The sequence below is a fragment of the Mustela putorius genome, unplaced genomic scaffold, assembly GCF_011764305.1.
Source record: "Mustela putorius furo isolate JIRA1106 unplaced genomic scaffold, ASM1176430v1.1 tig00000461_pilon_pilon_pilon, whole genome shotgun sequence".
NCBI classification, from domain to species: domain Eukaryota; kingdom Metazoa; phylum Chordata; class Mammalia; order Carnivora; family Mustelidae; genus Mustela; species Mustela putorius.
This window is the reverse complement of record NW_025421390.1, coordinates 1751713-1770420: the sequence shown is the minus strand read 5'-3', so window position 1 is coordinate 1770420 and position 18708 is coordinate 1751713. Positions and strand designations below refer to the sequence as shown.

The window sequence follows — 18708 nt, the reverse complement described above, 5'->3', positions numbered from 1 at the left end:
AGAGTAAATGAAGGGGCAAGTAAAATACTAAAAGGGTGGCAACAACCCCAGGAAAATATGCTTTAACCAAATTAGAAGAGATCCAAAATCGTGAGTGGGGAGAAAGGGGATAAAAAGTGGTTCAAAAAGGAAGAGAGAAAAAAAAAAAAAAAAAAAAAAAAAAAAAAAAAAAAGAAAAAGAATTTTAAAAAAAAAGAAAACACCTAAGAAAAATGTAAAAAAAAAAATATATATATATATATTAGATAAACTAGTAAAAAATCGTTAAAAAAAGAAAAAGTAACAGTTAAAAAAAAAAATTTTACCCCGAAGGCGAGAAAAAAAAAAAATGAAAAGAAAAAATTAAATTAACTGCAACACTAAAAAAATTCACAGGAAAAAAGCCACGAGTTCCGTGCTTGGCTTTCTCCTCCTCTGGAATTCTGCTGCTGTCCTTGGTATTGAAACCGCACTCCTTGGTAGGTGAACTTGGTCTCGGCTGGATTTCTTGTTGATCTTCTGGGGGAGGGGCCTGTTGTAGTGATTCTCAAGTGTCTTTGCCCCAGGCGGAATTACACCGCCCTTATCCGGGGCCGGGGTGAGTAATCCGCTCGGGTTTGCTTTCAGGAGCTTTTGTTCCCTGAGCGCTTTCCGTAGAGTTCCAGAGGACGGGAATACAAATGGCGGCCTCCTGGTCTCCGGCCCGGAGGAGCCGAGAGCCCAGGGCCGCACTCCTCAGTGCGCCCTCAGAGAACAGCGCCCAGTTACTCCCGTCTGCCTGACCTCCGGCCGCGCTCCGAGCTCACCGAGCCTGCGACCGGTTCAAGGTAAACCCGAGCTGCGAGCTGACTGTCAGCTCTGTCTCTGTAGCCGGCTTTCCCGTTCCAATACCCGCAAGCTCTGCGACACTCAGACACCCCCGATCCTTCTGTGACCCTGCGGGACCTGAGGCCACGCTGACCCCGCGTGGGCTTCGCCCCGGTTTAGCCTCTGGAGCGATGTCCCTCAGCGGAACAGACTTTTAAAAGTCCTGATTTTGTGCGCGGTTGCTCCGCCGCTTGCCGGGAGCCGGCCCCTCCCCCTGGGGTCTATCTTCCCGTCGCTTTGGATTCACTTCTCCGCCGGTCCTACCTTTCAGAAAGTGGTTGATTTTCTGTTTCCAGAATTGCTGTTCTTCTTCTCTTCGATCTGCCGATGGATTTTCAGGTGTTTGCAATCTTTAGATAAGCTATCTAGCTGATCTCCGGCTAGCTGAAGTAGTCTCAGCTTGCTACTTCTCCGCCATCTTGACTCCTCCCCTTTGATGAATTTTTTTAAGAGCGCGTCATGTTTATGCTAAAAATAGAGAAATGATAATGTATGATACAATGTATAACATAATAAAAATTGTAACAGAGTTCAGCAGCCAAATTATTTATAGTTATCACTATAAAACTTGAAATTAAAGGGTTTAAAGGACTTTTAAAGGACAGTCCTTTTATTAGTTTCTAAAAGAATGAAGGATTTTTCATGGTCTTACAAAGAAGATTCTAAGATCTCAGAAAAGTTACATAGTCCATGTAAGTAGAAGAGTTACTGTAAAATTAAATGTCTGTACAGAATGCACAAGTTCCTTTTTAAATAATCAATATTACTAATTTTTGCTGTTGAGCAAAATGTTGGGTGGAAGTCACACTACCAGGAAAAACTGTTAGTCTTTTGCAATAATTAGCTATATTTCACAGTTGTGGGTCCTACTTTCAGATCGTTTGACAGAGTGAGTTAATAGAGTATCTCATTACTATTTGAAGAGTATTTTACTTGTAGACAGAAAACCACAGAAATGTTCTGCTTTGATGTTATCAGTGGATGTGTATCTTTAAGCCTCTTAATTGTGAGACCAGTGGTGAAAGGAAGCAGGACAAAAAGGGAACCAGAATATTATTGTTTAAACAGATAGGAGGGATTATGGAGTAAAGTGAAACTAGAAATTAATATTTCTATTATCAAATTGAAATATTAACTGAAATAATTAAAGAACAACTATGTTTAAATTTTAATTACCACTCCTTTTTTTTTCTTCTTAGTTGTGGCCATACTTTGTATAGGAGTATGTATTCTGCTTTTGAAAATAAATATTTTAATGAAAAGTAGCCAACATTTTAGCATCTCTCAATTAATTGACTTGCTAGGTAATTCATGGCTTAAAAACACATCTCAGAAGCACTGCACTGTAGAAAATATTAACGGTGTAGATAAAAGTAAATGAACTGAATAACTAGGGCACCGAATTATTAAAATTTTCTGAAGTGTATGGTGATTGTTCAGGCTTTCATGCAGCAAAAGATGTAATGGTCTGATTATCTGACTCATTTGCTCAATATCTCTACAGATATTTCAGAAGATATCTCTAGGGAGCTTGAGTTGCCTGAATTTTCTTGCTACCTTGATTTTATGTAAATACATGTAATGTTTATAACTGTACGCACACACACACACACACACACACAGACTGAAATGTATAAACATGGTGTCAGTAGGCTTCAGTCAAAAACTACGAGGAACACATGGATAGTTGAACAAATTCAGATTGTTATTTGCTGCAGGGAGGGTGAATTCATGCCATGGAAAATCATGAGTCTTACTAAGAGGGTGTTAGAAGGGAGGTTTGGAGGGGTTGGGCTTTGGTTGGGTGACTTGGGGGGTGGGAGTCAAAGGAAGTAAGAACTACTTCCAGACTGGGTGCTGTTGGAAAGTGGGGCAATTCATGATTGGATATCTCAGGGAACCTTATCTACAGGGAGGGGAAGCTGGAATGAGGAGAATGCCATAGTAGTAAAGAAGTAGCAGTCACTCATTCTGGCTAAGCCGGGAGGTGTGTGGCATTTTGTGGGTGCCACAATGACCCGTTTTTGTCTGCGCTTTGCCAAAATCATGAGGCAGCCTGGCTTTCTCTCACTTTATTCTGGTCTCAGGGCAGCCTTGTGTGAGGCGGGTATTCTGGGAAATTTTTTCTGTCTCCTGGTACCGTCACATGGTCTAGCTGTGAGTCCCAGGGCCAGCTTCTCGATGTCAGGAGTTGCTCTTCTTCCTTTCCTAACAGCTTCAGTCATTCTTATTCTAGAACCGGCAGATCTCACTAGTTTATGTGAGCCCCACTGCCTCTCTGCAACAAGCACAATCCAACTTTAGTTTGGGTAGGTTAAGAGAGTGAACGTAAAGGAAATATTCTCTCTAGAAATGATGGCTCACTAGTACTCAGTGGCTCCGTTTCTAAACAATTGGCTCTTTTAAGAGCTGATCCTTTTCTCCTCCCCAGCTTATGCTTGCTGATGCCTTCTTTACTGTCACTAGATGAATATTTGGCAATAAGGCAAACACAAAGCAACAATCTTTTCTTATGCTAAAAGTGATGATAAATGTGACTTTTCATTTGCATTTTGTTTTGAAAGAAGCATTCTCATAAATTTTTAATAATCTCTGAGAGAGAGAGAGAAATCCTTTCTCTACCCTTAGAATTTTTTCTGCTTTGGTTATCACTAAGCATCGCTAAAATTCTGACTCTGAACTTATTTTTTTCCCCCACTTCATTTTTTTTTTTTTTTCCTAACTAGAAAATGAACATCTCTGCTTCCGGCATGTAGAAGAGCTTCTGTGATTCTCCACACAGTTTTCTACTTGCTGTTTCTTATTCTTTGAGAAATAACCTACTTGTCTCTTTGCATGTTAGTGTAACTGGTATAAAAATTAATTTATGGAAAATTTTATGGTATACTCCATATAATCAGTTTGTTCTTATTTATCAAACGTAAGAATGCCACAAGCCACACTGGGCCATAACTGCCTATCTATCCACACATGTTTATTCAAAAGATCCATGCTAAGCTCATGCAGTGCTGGCAAGCTCTGCCCTAGGCTTAGACACTAGAGAAGGAGGGAGGGAAGGTGAAAAGCTGTTTCTGGGTTGGTATTCCTGCTCTGCCCTTGTTGGCTGGGCATTCTTGGGTGATTAGCTGATCTCTCTAAACTTTACTTTCTTCCTCCATAAACCGTGGGGATCACACTAATACTTCCCCTTTAGGCTGTTGGAGGATGAAAAGGGATCTTCTGAGTTAAGTGTTGAGCACAGTGTTGTCACAGTTACTGCTGAGAGAGAGCCACTGTTATTTTTTGAGGATAAAGTTGTGAGTTACTAAATACTGTCCCTCAAGAAACTGAAGTAGGATTGGACTCCCTGGGAAGACTGGAGGCATCTCTCTCATTCTTAGAAAAGTGTGGGGCAGCAGAAGTGCTGTAGAGAAGGAATTGTCTAAGACCTGGTTGAGGAGTAGAAGTTGGCTAAGTGGTGGAGGGTGAGAAAGAAGGTGAAGGAATGAGTTTAGCCCCTGGGCAGGGGCATCCCAGCATTGGGAACAGTGTCAAGCGCTATATGTGGCAAGGGCAGGTCCTCATGGCCACACTGTGGACAGGGATGGGAGGCAATGGGAGGTGTGGCTGGAGGGGCAAGTGCAGACCAGTGTTCCAAGGTTCCTACCTTGGACTTTATTTACCCTGAGGGCAACAGGAATCTGGAGTCAGTTTCCTATATCACCACTGGTAACCTTCTGAGAAGGTACTTAAATAATTTTTTTTTAAGTGGATAAAGGAAATTTTTTAGAAATGTTTGTTGTAACACATTTAAAAAAAAGTTTTTGTCCCTGGACCTAAATGTCAGAGGATTTATACTCTCCAGTTCATAAGACATAGTGACAGTTGCCCATGTGTGCCCTGGCCTCTCTCTTATTTGATTTTTCTTGCCCCCTCATTCCTTATCTGTCCCTTATCCCATTCTCCTCCATTTTGAAGACCTTTCCTTATGTGTCTGATACATGCTCTTAAAGGTACATGTATCCTTATAAAAGATATAGTGGTGGTTTATGTGTGTTTTTAATTTATCTACTTGGTATTCTGCTGTGAATCTAGTCCTGTCTCTGACTTTATTTTTCTCTTGATATGAAGCACCCATGTTGCTATGTGTACATCTAGTTCATTGCTATTTATAATAACAGTTTAAAATCATCTAAATATTGCTCACTAGAGAATGGTTAAGTAACCTTGGTAGATTAACAGTGTAAAATAATGTCTCCATTAACAATATTCTGGATGCCGTGGAAACCCCATTTATACAAAGTTAAGGGAGACAACGTTAAGGGAGACAAGCAGACAAAATTGTCTTTACTCTGTGAAACAACCACATAACAAATACATATTCATACAGCCAAGGGCTGGAAAGGATCAGAGAAGAATGAAAACAACTCTGCATGTCAGAGAGAGGGAACTGTGGGTAACGTTTCTTTCGTAGCTGTTAGTAATGATTACGGTGTGCCTAGGGATTTAGCTTACACACCATAACTTTTCCCATGGTATAATATTGGGGGAGGCAAGAGATCAGAGCAATACTAATCTTCTGCCTGTTCCAGCGCCGGCATTGCGATGTCCCTCCTCAGCCAGAGAGGGGTGTTCTGCAGTCAATTTCAACTGCATTTGTCACCCCCCGTGGGAAATGGAATTGAAGTTAAAACCCCTTTCGGAAGACTGAGATCTAGTACTGCCAGATTTAACTATCTTCCAGAAAAGTGAAGTGCATTAAAAGTTATGTAATATTCTTCCAGTTGTACATAAATAAATAAATAAATAAATAAGACATGGACTTGTATGGTGTAAGGAAAATTTTTGGAAGAACAGAGGATGAACTGTTAACAGTAATTGCCCCTGGGGAGGGGGACTGGAAATGAAGGGGAGAGGGAGACCTATTTTTATTTAAAGCTATGAAGGAAGGATTTATTATCCTCTTTTTAAAGACCACGTACCAGACACTGCTGTTTCAAACAAAATTTTATTTTTCGAAGTTTAAATCTCCAAATTTCATGATTTTTAAATATCACTTTTTTAAATGCAATTTTTAACTAGTTACCAAGAATCTTCCAAAATAACAAATTCGTATTTTGAGCCTAACTTCTTTTTAGTGGTAAGGGCTAAGCCCAGTTTGAAGATTGCTTACATTGCGTTATGAATCACAAAACAAAATATTCTGACATTAAGTCCAACGCAGAACGCGACTGCTGAACAAGATACACTGACAAGAGCGACCTCAGGATTAGGATCGGATAGGGATCGCCCTCAACAGGGAACCTGCTGCAGGCTCTTCCTCCCCGCCGGGTGGGCGCGAATGCTCCAGCCCCTCCGGCGGTGTTGGTTCCTCTATCCTGGGGCTCCGCTCCCCGGGGACCCGGCTCTCACCCCGGGACTCTCTCCCCGCCGGCCGCGCCACCCCTCGGCGGGCCCAGGCGACCCCTCCCGCCGCCGCGTCCCAGGGCAGCCGCCCTGCGCGCCGCGTCACTCGGCGCCTTCGGCGAGCACCTACCACTGGCCGCGCCGCGGAGGGGAGAGGCCGCGACCCTTCCCCGGCCGGCGGGCGACGCGCCACCCCTCGGGGCGCCTCGGCCTGGCGCTAAATTTAAAAATTTAACCGGCGCAGCTGGCTGGCTCCGGAAACGAAAGTAATTTCGTCCCGCGGGCCGCCTCCCGGGCTCTGGCGGCGCCTCGGCGCGCCGCGCTCCCCCGAATAGACCCTTCTCCCGCCATTTTCCGCCGGCTCGTGGCAGGCCCCGCGCCCCGCGGGTGAGGCCTGCTGCCGCCGGGCCTGCAGGCGTCGGGCTCGCGCCCCCGGAGAAGGCGGCCGGCATGGACTGCGGGAACGGGGCTCGCGCCCGGCAACACGTGTTCCTGCTGCCAGGTAAACACGGCCGCCGGCGACGGCGGCGCGCCTCGCCCCGCCCGGCCTCTAGTTCGCCCGGCCCGGCCCGGCCCGAGAGCGCGGAGCGGCGGACGGGGATGGCGCCCCGCCGGACTTCCACTTGGAGCGGCGCGGCACGCCCCCCGTCGGCCCTCGGCCCCCGCGGCCTGACGCGCGCTCCCCAGCGGGTTGCGCCTCCCTGCGTGGTGCGTAGTGGTGCCGCGCGCCCCTGGGACCCGGGTTCGGGACGGGATTCCTTCCCAGATTGTTGCTCCTCATCTTGGTCGCTCGTTACAGCTAGCTGCGGTTTTCACAACCCAAATGCGAAAGCGCAGAAACGGACCGAGCGTCTTGCTTCTGCTAGGGTGGGCCGCAGGAGGGGCCCAGGCCTACGCGGCGCAGCGACATGGGCTCACGGTCTCTGGGCACGCAGTGGGGCCCTGGAGTGGCTGCTTTGGGGTGCAGTTAGCTGTCCCGCACTCTTGCACTGGGCAGCTGGTCCAACCTCTGGGTTTCCACTGGATCGGATCCTGCACTTTTTTATAGGGCCTGAGCCCTGGGGCAGGCCGTAGGCGGAGGGAAGGAGGCAGGAGGGAAGCCAGGTGGTGGTAGGGGCTAGGACAAAGGTGGTTCAAAGACATTCGTGTGGGTAGATCAGGACAGGAATGCTGGAGCCAAGCCTCTTCAGCCACCGCCTGGGTGATGAGGAACCATTCGGAGTCTGCAGGGGCTTAGGATAATGGATAGTCAGTCAGTTTCCAGACATGATGGATTCCAGTAAATGTCAGAATGAAAGGGGTTTGGGACTAGGGAGAGCAAGTTGGAGAAGTTTACTCCATTATAGTAGATACATTGCGATGATGGCATAACATTGGAAATAAGGAATTAATTTTAGATTTAGGTCAGTAAATGCATTATTTTTACAGCAGATAATACTCTGATGATGTGATAGTTACTCAGGAACCTAGACTTTTATGATGAATATTGAAAATTATTATGTGACAGTCTGCCAAGTATAACTTGTGCATGTGTGTGTTTAACTTTTTCTCCCTTAATAAAGAGGTATAAACTGTATACAAATTTAAGTGTGCATTTCAGTGAATACACCCCTGTATTTTCATCATGTATACATATGTATATACCCCTGTAATGATCCCCCAAGTCAAGATATGGAACTTTTCCAGCAAGCTCATGCCTGCTGTTAGCCTTAGTAGCCTTTATACTGACCTCTGTCACTAGAGATTTATTTTGCCTGTTTGGATAAGTGTGTACTCCTTTAGGTCTGGCTTCTTTTACTTAGCCTTATATCTCTAAAATTCATCCATATTGTGTCTAGCAGTGGTTTGGTTTTTCGGGTGGTTTTTGTTTTCATTGCTGTGTGTGTCTTATTGTATGAACTTCCATGTTTATTTCCTCTCTGGTGGGTGGGCATTTGGAATGTTTCCAGTTTGTAACTATTGTGAGTTATACTTTTAAGAACATGCTTTTATGAGGCTGTTGGTAGAAGGAGACACTCATTTCCCTCGGGGTGTATATACCCAGGAGTGGAATTGCTGCTTCTAGGTATCTGTGTGTTCAGCTTTAGCAGATGCTGCTAAACGGTTTTCCGAAGTGGTTGTACCGATTTATACTCCCACCAGCGGTGTATGAGAGTTCCCATTGGTCCACATCCTCACTGTAGATGTCTGTATATTAAAGCCATCAAAGGAAAATTCGGGGTTTTGGCAGAATCTAGCAAAGGCTTACCTGTAAACATGCCTTATGTTAGAAATATCCTCTTGCTTTTGTCACATCAATTCAGTAGGATATTAAGGGCAGGAACTCTAATCATTCTTGCAGAATGAAGGGCATTCTTATGATTCAGATACACACAAGGGCCCATGATACTTTGCGTTTCTTATTTTCTGTTTGATCTTTGTTCTTTTGATCAGTATTGACATTTTCATTCTTGAGGTGTGTTTGTAGCCTCACTGTATTAAATACAAAAACTTTCAAAAATAGTTAAATATTGATGCATCCCTGACAATCCTAGGTTTGATGTGTTGACTGCTGCGCTGTGAGAATGTGAGTCAGCTTCCTGTTCCAAGCTGAGATGTCCTATGACCTTTGAGCTTACTGGAGTGGCTGAGCAGGCGGCTGGGGCCGGGTGTTATCAGGCAGGCAGGTTCTGAAACTCAACTTGTTTTCTGCTCCTGTCTTTCCAGCCGGCCTTTACTGCCACCTGCAGGCTTTGAGTGTACAAACATTGGTGTATTGATCATTCCTGCCAGGCAACAATGCTTCTCAAACTTGAGGGCCTTGGTCACTTAGTCAACTGGGCCCCACCCCCAGAGTATTTGATAATGTGGCTCAGGGAGGGGGCTCGGGAATGTGCATTTCAGACAAGTTCCCAGGTGATGCTGATGCTGCTGGTGTGTGGACACCACCAGGAAGCCCTGCACAGGGACAGCCCTTGGCAGTGGGCCAGGAGGCAGGATTGGTCAGCCTTAGGTTTAGCTCTCTTTGTGGGGGCCAGAATTAGTATCATCAGGGGTGCACATGGAAGCAGAGGCTGTGAGGACTGTCTTCACAAATACACATTTGTTGTCATCATTGTTGTTTTCAGCAGATGAGAAATCAGCCCCAGTAAGTTGTATGATTGAGAGAAGGAGACTACATCTTGGGTGGAGTGAGGACCATAGCTATAGTGAAGCTGGGCCCTAAAGAAAGAAAACAAAAATTTGTATAAGAATTTTTCAAAAGCATTTGGTGGAAGCAGTTTGTATTCAGTTTTAGAACATTTCTGGGATCCGAAGAGCTTACTCTGTGTACTGGAACATAAGTGCATTAGCCAAGAGGCAAATAGAACTTCAGAGATTTATCCTTGAGACAAATGCACAGCCACTGGACTTCGGAATGATACTTCTTTCCCACCATTTAATTCCCGTTGTTTATCAAGTTGCCTACAATAACATTGTGTTATATGTTGAAGAATATATTAAAAAGCACTAGGGAGGCCTCTTATTTTCAATTTCTTTAGAGAAGTCGGATGTCCCAGAAAAACAAAAGCTGGAACTTGGAAGGGATACTTGTGAAGTAGTTCGACTTAGGGACTTGATTTTCATAGGCCAGGCGGACAGAACTGCCTCCCGTTTAAGCAAGGTAGGCATTTCTTGTAGTTTGGAATGGTCTTAAGTGTTTCTCCAAAATGGTCTGTGGATAGTACCCTATTTGCAGTTTTAGTTACTGTAAGAGACCATCAACATCTCTATTTTTTAGAATTTGGTGTAAGTTTCTATCCCTCTTTGCTGCCCCGAAGGTAAAATTTTTTAAGTCATATTTTTAAACATTTTTCTCTACTCCACGTTTTCTACACTGGTCAGTTCTGCTAAGTTGAAATCTGCCCTCACGTGAGAGGTGGGCTGGGAACAGGTCCACTGAGCCTAGTAGGATACAAGATTGTGTGGATTGCTGGCATGGCTGAACCTTGTCACTGCATCAGCTCCAAGGAGATGTCAAAACATTGGGAAACCCTAATGTTGTGTGAAGGATAAAAGGAAGGAACGAAATGATCTCAGGACCACTAAATTCATCTGGGTTAGCTTGGTCTGAAAGCATGTCTCAGTCAGCCCCCTGATTAAACAGCCCCTCAGATCAAAGTAGACCACATCACATCTTCAGCTGTAGGCAAATTTTGCAATGACGTTATTCTCCTTTATCTCAAAAAATACACATTGAAAAATATTTTGAGGGAGAATCATATTTGTTATTTATTTCCCCACAGCATGAATAGTGCCTGCTTTTGTGAGGTTAGAGGATGGATTGCTTTTTGGGAAATAAGAATCACAGGTGGTCTGCCTCCCTTAGTAATCCCAGATGACTTAAGGAGCCTTTTATGAGCAAGAGCATATATTCACAAATAATAATATCAGATTTGTCTCTCCAAATAGAATACAAAAATAGATTTGAAAGCATTGTATGAAAGCAGGCCTTAGAACTATGTTCTAATTAAATGATTGGAAAAGAAATCAAATTGAAAAGGCAAAACTGATTTTCCTGTTTAATGGTAGAGACAATTTATATTAATGTTATTTCTGATTAGAGTCCTATAGCTTTTTTGTAAGCCCACAAGAAGCATCTCTTATTTGGAAAAAAGTAACAGTTGAAAATATGTGGTAAAGGAAGAATTGCTATAGATCTAAATGACTGTTCAGTGACCCTAAAGACAGTACATATAACTGTATGTACAAGGCACAAGGTTAATCTCAGAAGGAAAATGTCAGTGGGTTTTTTTGTTCTTTGGCAGCATTGTTTGCGTGCGTGCACGTTTGTGTTTGGAAATCCAGCCTGTGAGCTGAAAGTTTCCTTACTTTCAGAAGAGCTTATTCACAGGGGAGGAAACTGTACTTAGCTTGGTGAGGGATGGGGAACAATTCAAACGCTGATTGTAGACAACCTCTGAGTAGTGAAGCTCAGCTTCTTGGAAGATGTGTCTTTTGCTGAGTAGTTTTCTGCAGGCCTTCTGCGGGGTGGGAGTCTCTAAACTCTCCCTCATGGAGCATGTGTAGTATTTCCCACACAAATCCTGAGGCTGGTTTTGTCTTTACAAAGTTGTTTTTGGTGGGAGCCCCACTGACCTTTCTCAGATGGTCATTAGATCTGCTCCCTTTGCTTGCGGAGCACATTCTGGAGGGGATGGGCTTAGTCAGTTGTCAGTTGGTGTGATTAAGCTGAGCCTGATGCTGTCCTGCTAGTAATTGTTCTAAAAGATTTAGGACACTTACAAGAACTTATAACTCTCATGTATTTATCCTCCAAGGCAGAAATAAATTTTCATAAAACAAGAGTAAGAAATATTTTATTTTTTTTTCATATGAGTATAGTTGACACATGATGTTACCTTAGTTTCAGGTACACAACATAATAATTCAACAACTCTGTACCTTATGTCATGCTCACCACAACTGTAGCTACAATCTGTCATCATGCAAGGCTATTACAATGCCACTGTCTCTGTACTTTCTAGCTGTACCTTTTATCCCCATGACTTTTACTTACTCATACGTAACTGAAAGCCTGTATCTCCCTCTCCCCTTCACGCATTTTGCCCTTCTCCCCGCCTCCCCTCTTGTGGTGACCATCAGTTTGTTCTCTGTATTTATAGGTCTGTTTCTGCTTTTTGTTTATTTTGTTTTGTTTTTATATTCCACATATAAGTGAAACCATAGTATTTTTCTCTGTCTGACTTATTTCATTTAGTATAAAACACTGTAGGTCCATCCATAGCAAAATCTTTTTATGGCTGAGTAATATTCAGTTGTTTGTGTGTGTGTGTGTGTGTGTTGAGATACCAGCTTCCTCTTTATACATTCATCTACTGATAGACACTTGGATTCCATATCTTGGCTATTGTAAATAATGCTGCAATAAACATAGGGATAGTCATAACAATATTTTTCTAGATATGTCTCCTATGGTAAGGAAAACAAAAGCACATCAAAATAAAAAGCTTTTTTAAAAAATTTTGACTGCCTCAAAGTAAAAAGCTTCTGCATAATGAAGGAAACCCATCAAATAAAAAAGCAACCTACTGAATAGGAGAATATATTTATGAACATTATATCCAATAAAGGGTTAATTTCCAAAATATATAAAGAACTTATATAACTCAACATAAAATAAACCTCAAATAATTTGATCAAAAAATGGGCAGAAGACCTGAATAGACACTTTTCCAGAGAAGACATCCAGGTGGCCAAAAGATACATGAAAAGGTGCTCAACATTACTCATCATCAGGGAAATGCAAAGCAGAACCACCATGAGATATCCCCTTACCTTTTCAGAATGGCTACAATCAGAAAGAGGAGGTGGAGGAAAAGGAACCCGCATGCACTGTTGGTGGGAATGCCTTTAAGGTGATGCAGCCCCTGTGGAAAAGAGGATGGGGTGTTCCTCAAAAAATTTAAAGTAGGACTACCATAGGACTACCAGTAATTCTAGTACTGAGTATTTACCTAAATAAAACATAATGTTTAATTTGAATAGCAGAAAAGGAGCTGCATGGATGTCCCCCATATCCTCTCCCAATATCAAGCTTTCTCCCAATATCAAGCTTTCACCATGATAACAAACAACTCATCAGTATTTTCTAACATGTTATATTAAAACACAGCTAAAACTGGGCTTGTGCTTTTTCTTGGCTCCATGCCCTCCCCCAAATTGTATCCTCTTTGTAAAGTCTCCATTTCTTCTTCTTTACAGTGGGGAGCACAGTCCCAGCCTCCAAAGCTCTTCCTTGCACCCCAAGCTCTTAGCCCCAGACTTGGGACAGAGCAAGCATCGAATAAACATTCACTGAAAGGAAAAATGTCTCACATTCCATTTTTTTCCCCTAGTCTTTGTTACACTGCCCTTTGTCCTCCTTTTCCATTTCTGTCCAAATTCTAGCCTTTCTTCAAGGCTCAGTTCGACTTTAGTTTCCACAAAGCTAAGCTATTGTATGGATCACAAAATGAATTCCAGTATTCTTAAATTTTTCTCATTTTTCTGTTTCTGCCTTTTATTTCACTATGTACTCATACTACTTATTCACTGTAACACTCACTAAAATACTGAGGGATATTGGGGTTATACAATGTCTCTTTCTTTGAATGCCCAGTGACTTTGGGTCTGCCTAGACCTCTGGCTGCTCCTCTCCACATTCTCTGCCTGGCAAATGCCTCCTTATCCTTTAAAGTCAGCCCATGGCTCTTCTAAGACATCTTCCCTCTGAGCCTCCCCGCTGTTAGTGTGCAAGCTAGTGGTACCTTCTTGACCTATCTACGCATTTCATCATGATTATTCAATTCACTATCTTTTGGGGGTGTGTGGAGCAGGGCTTAAACTCATGACTCTGAGATCATGACCTAAGCTGAAATCAAGAGTTGGACACTTAATCAATTGAACCCCCAGTATGTGCCAGCGGCTGGAGAGAATCCAGGTATGTACGTCCTGCATCACCACCATGGGCTTCTGAGTGCTGGGCGCCTATGCCTTAAGCTTCAGAGCCCACCCTTGCCCAGTGTCTCTGGAAGCAGAGCATGCCACTTAGGACTTCCAGTCATTATTTTTCAGAAGTCCTTTGTATGTGCCTTTTAAATATCTTTAAAAGGTAACTTTACTTTCCAGGTATGACTGTTGCTAAAGTGGAATGGGCTGTGTACCGAAAGAGTCAGATCTATATGTTCTGAGGACTGTTTTATTATCTGCCCCTAGAACAACTAGGATCCGAGTTGGCCAAAGTCTGTAGCCAGAGCTGATTTCCTGCAGGAGCCTAAGACATTTGGTGAGGCTCTGCAGTATCCATTGCTCAATTTCGGGCACTTAAATCTTCATTTAGAGGGGCACCTGGGTGGCTCAGTGGGTTAAAGGCTCTGCCTTCAGCTTGGGTCGTGATCCCGGGGTCCTGGGATCAAGCCCCGCATCGGGCTCCCTGCTCGGTGGGGAGCCTGCTTCGCCCTCTCTTTCTCTGCCTACTTGTGACATCCCTCTCTCTCTCTCTCTCTCTCTGTATCAAATAAATAAATAAATAAATAAAATCTTAAATCTTTATTTAGATGTTTTTCTCCCAATATTTTTTAGTAACTTCTTATTTTCTTAATTTTAAAGATTTTATTTATTTATTTATTTATCTATTTGCGAGAGAGCGAATGAGAGGGGGAAGGGTCAGAGGGAGAAGCAGACTGCCCACTGAGTAGGAAGCTCGAAGCAGGACTCGATCCTGCGTCTCCAGGATCATGACCCAAACCGAAAGGCAGTTGCTTAACCAAATGAGCCACCCAGGCGCCCAGTAACTTCTTTTATTAGAATACTAATATATACCTTTTAGTTAGACACAAAAACATAAAGAAGAAAATTATCTATCATCTTGCCACTGGGAAATACCAATTTTGGAAATATTTCTTTCCAGTCTTTTTATCCTGTGAGTATCCCAGTATGAAGTCAGTGTTCTTAATTTTTTCTCATTTTTCTATTTTTACCCGTATTTCACTATTTACTCTTTCTACATGCAAGTTTATTTCTATTGTAACAAATATACCAAATAAGTACTACTTCACAGCGTACATGTTTTGGATGGATTATCTTTAAGAGTGGGTAAAGACTGAAAATACAAATGGATGCCAGAAGGTGAGCATAAATTCACAGAACCCTAGCGGACACAATGGCATGTTGGGATTTCTTAAAAGCCATTCGAGGTTGATTTTTTAGGACAACCATGACCTCCTGCAAACATCCATTGGGGCGCTTGCCATAAATAGGATGACAGTTTGAATGGACCACGAGTCAATCTGCCTTGGTATGGAAATTACTGTTTGCTTCATGTGGAGTCAGTCTATCTGACTTGTGTTACAAAACCTGGCCTGTATTCCTTTAGGAGTTTCCTAGCTGGGTCATCTCTTCCTAGGAAGGGCCAGCTGGGTGGCAGGGGCAGGGGCAGGGCGGAGAGTCTGAGAACATTGGAAACACGGCTCGCAAAATGAGGAGGTCCAGAGTGTCTGCCTCTCTTGAGAATTCACTTCCTCTTCTCAAACCAGCTTCCTCCACTTCGTGGAAAACAGGCTGCACATTGCACCAGCCTCAGATCTGGTGTCTGCTGGGAGAAGCTGCCCCTCTTCTCTTGTTTCTATTTTCAAGACAACCTTCTGACTGGCCCCTCTGAGCTCTCATGCAAGCACAGCCTCACCCCCTATTAGCTGTAGCCTTGAGGGCCAGCTCCACTACAGCACCAGGTGGGACTGAGAGGACGGAGGGTACCTGAGGGTAAGGAGCGCTTCTCCAGAAGAAGGAAAGGCGAGGCTCAGCAGCACAAAGCCAGCTGTGGCCCATACCCACCAGCGTGCAAGGCTTGTCTCAGCTGAGCATGCGCAGCTTCTCAGGTACTAGTGGTCTCTTTGATTGGGTGGCAGGGAGGTGGGGCAGCTCCTTCTTTTACCCAGGGTTTATATAATCTTAAGGAAGCCCATCTTCTAGGGTCTGTATCTTCTAGCCCTATACCTTCGCACTACACTTCGATGTATGTTACTGTAGCTGACCATCTCCGTGGCCTTGGGAAGTAGTCAAGGCAAGCTTTATTATCACCATTTTACAAGACTTCGAGAAGTCAGATCATCTGACCAACACTCAACAGGAATGAAATGGCTGAGATTCCAGGCGCTCCCCGGTCCTCTGGGACCCCTGCCGTGTGCCAGAGGCCACTCTGCTGACTGAATGGCGCTACCTCACCAGGGTAGGAGAGCTGGGAGGATCAGAAAGGACTGGGGTTCCCTCTCTTGTCGGGTTGATGACCAGGGACCAAGCACACCTCCTATTCTGGAGCCAGTCTGGTTATGGTTGGACATCCCAGTCAGGTCTGTCCTTTCAACCCCTCCAGAATTTTCCTGCTTCCTAGATATTTTGAGAGCTCCATCTTGATGTATTGTTGGTCTCTGTGGCTCTGAATTGACTGCACACCTAAATTTTTTTCATCAGTTTCTTCTTTAGCACAGAGATCAATCCCAAAAACATGGCTATGGATAGAGGCAGCCCCGAGAAAATGGAGATTTTATCTTCTCTGGTTTTGGTGAAGGCCAGTTTTCATTTTTTTCTTCTTTCTTCAAAGCTTCAAAATTAAAAAGATACTCTTAGAGGAACCCATAACTTGAAAATTATTTCTCTGATGCATGCCTCTCTCTATCTTTCTTGGTTTACCTCCTGTAGTGTTCAAGGAAGCTGAAAGCTTCAAAGCCAGGAACGTGACCCAGATCTCTTTGATGGCAGTGGTAACATCTTGGGAAGGGAAGCATAGAGTTAATGCTGAAATTAGCATTCCTGGAAGTAGCAAGTGACTTGAAAATTATGCTGACTTGTCTTGCATGCATTGTATTTGTGTCCTAACCAAGTGTTTCCAAGGAGCTATCCCTGGCAATGGAACAGATGGAACCAAGGGGCTTGAATGTGTTCTAATCACCGATGACTACAGAAAATGAACTGGAATCTATTTAGATCACTGTATTGCATGAGCATGAGAGTGATGTTCTCATCTTTTTTTTTCCCCTATTGGACCTTCTTAAGAAAATGGAATACCCTTGATATGGTATCTAAAAATAAAGTAAGTGATGCTTTGATGTCTGTTCTTTCTTTTCCATGTAACAGTGGGTGTGTGTTTCTCAGAGCTGTGTGCCAGTAATCAGACAGGGCCATGAACAAATGTCCATTGCTTCCAAGTCATAAGAACACTTGGCAAAAAGGTGACTTTCCCTCCTGTCTCCTGTCTTTGAACTTTAAACGATACGGAGAAACTTGTCTTAACAAGAGAGGGATAAAAAAGACCTGCCAAGTTTAAACACTTGTTGATAACTAGCTTCATATCAGCTGTACAACCCATACCATGTAGTCTGAAGATGAAAAATAGTGTTCTCTTTTGCCTTCTACAAGAGCTCCCGACTAACTTGCCGGTATCACAGAATGGTTAAGTCCATGCCTTGATCCACGCCGTGTACTCAGGTTATCACAGAAATCTCGGGGGTGTATGTGGCAATGTATGGGATATTGCATTCTCTAACAGAAACATCAGTTTCCCTTTCTCGCATTTGGTCAAGCTTGCCTCTATCTGGTTATCACTTGAGGTTTCTTGTGCCCCTCAACACATTTCTTTTTTCTTTTTTTTTTTTTTAATTTTTTTTTTTTTTAAAGATTTTATTTATTTATTTGACAGAGAGAAATCACAAGTAGATGGAGAGGCAGGCAGAGAGAGAGGGAAGCAGGCTCCCTGCCGGGCAGAGAGCCCAATGCGGGACTCGATCCCAGGACCCTGAGATCATGACCTGAGCCGAAGGCAGCGGCTTAACCCACTGAGCCACCCAGGCGCCCAACACATTTCTCTCATCCTTTATTTATGTCTCTTTTGGTCGAACCCTTTTCTCTCTCTCCCTTTCCTGTTTTCCTTCTGCTGCATGCACCTCTGGCAGTGTGGGATTCTGGCCGCACTAAAGTGGGGGCAGCTGACCGGATGACTTTTTGGTCCTCAAGGCCGGGAAGGACACAATAAGAGGAGACGGAGGAGTCTGGGACATCTGTGTTGTGAGAGAACAGTTGTACGAGCTAGTTCTTGTGCTTCAGAGCTGCAGTTTCTGTTTTTTGAGTTGAGACGGATGAGATGGGAGATTAAGAGTTTCTCTGAAGTATCATAGTTGAAACTGTTGGTTGCCTGAGTTTATTCTTGGCTCTACATACAGTTAAATAGCTCTGTGACCTGGTTTCTTAACTTTGGAAAACTTTCTCATGCAAGAAAGTAGGAATCCCAAATAGTGCCTACTTCATAGAGCTGTTATAAGGATAATATTATGTAAGTTATATCAAGGACATTGCCCAGTGTGTAGTAAATGCCCAATACATATTAGTCACTATTCATTGTTTTACATTCATTGGACACAGTTGTCTCTTTATCACTGGTATGTTTTCTTTAAAGTTCAAATGTCAGGAAAGAAGCAATCAGACTTTCCTTTCTGTTGAGGTACTTAGATCAGGATGGTAAACAGATGGAAGATTTGCTGCTAGAGTTAATGGTGACCAGTGGGACGTAAAATTGGACTTTTATAGAAAACACAAAGACCACAAGAAAACTGCTATGGATTGGTTAGGCGTAAGAAGCTAGACCGGCAGGGCTAGAGACTGTTGGGAAGTTTAAGATATTTCTGAGTCCGAAATGACTGAAAAGACTGAGTACCCGCTTCTGATTTGTCTGAATTCTTTTATTTTTGTGAAAACACTCTTTTGGCCAGCATGGCTTATGTTTTCTCTTCTGTAAGAGAAAATAGCTAAAGAAAAAAAAAAAGAAGAAGAAGAAGAAGAAAGAAAAGAAAAGAAAGAAAGAAAATGTAAAGCCTACTCTTTAAAAAATATATAATTTGAAGTTTTACTTTATTCAGCATAGTTTTAGAAGAAGGTGTTTCATACAAGTCAATTTTCTAGATAAAT

The 18708-nt window shown here is 43.2% G+C and overlaps 1 protein-coding gene across 4 annotated transcripts in view; it reads left to right on the top strand.

Annotated features, from left to right (window-relative positions):
* The first annotated feature begins 6326 nt into the window (after nt 1-6326).
* Nucleotides 6327-18708, top strand: part of RNASEH2B (ribonuclease H2 subunit B) — a 63626-nt gene continuing 51244 nt past the window's right edge. For 3 of the 4 annotated variants that reach the window (XM_045080575.1, XM_045080574.1, XM_045080576.1), the window contains exon 1: nt 6327-6733. In XM_045080575.1, coding sequence (XP_044936510.1) covers nt 6682-6733 — 52 coding nt within the window. In that variant the 5' untranslated portion in view covers nt 6327-6681. The remainder of the gene's footprint in view (nt 6734-18708) is intronic. The other variant, XM_045080573.1, reaches the window with a different exon arrangement.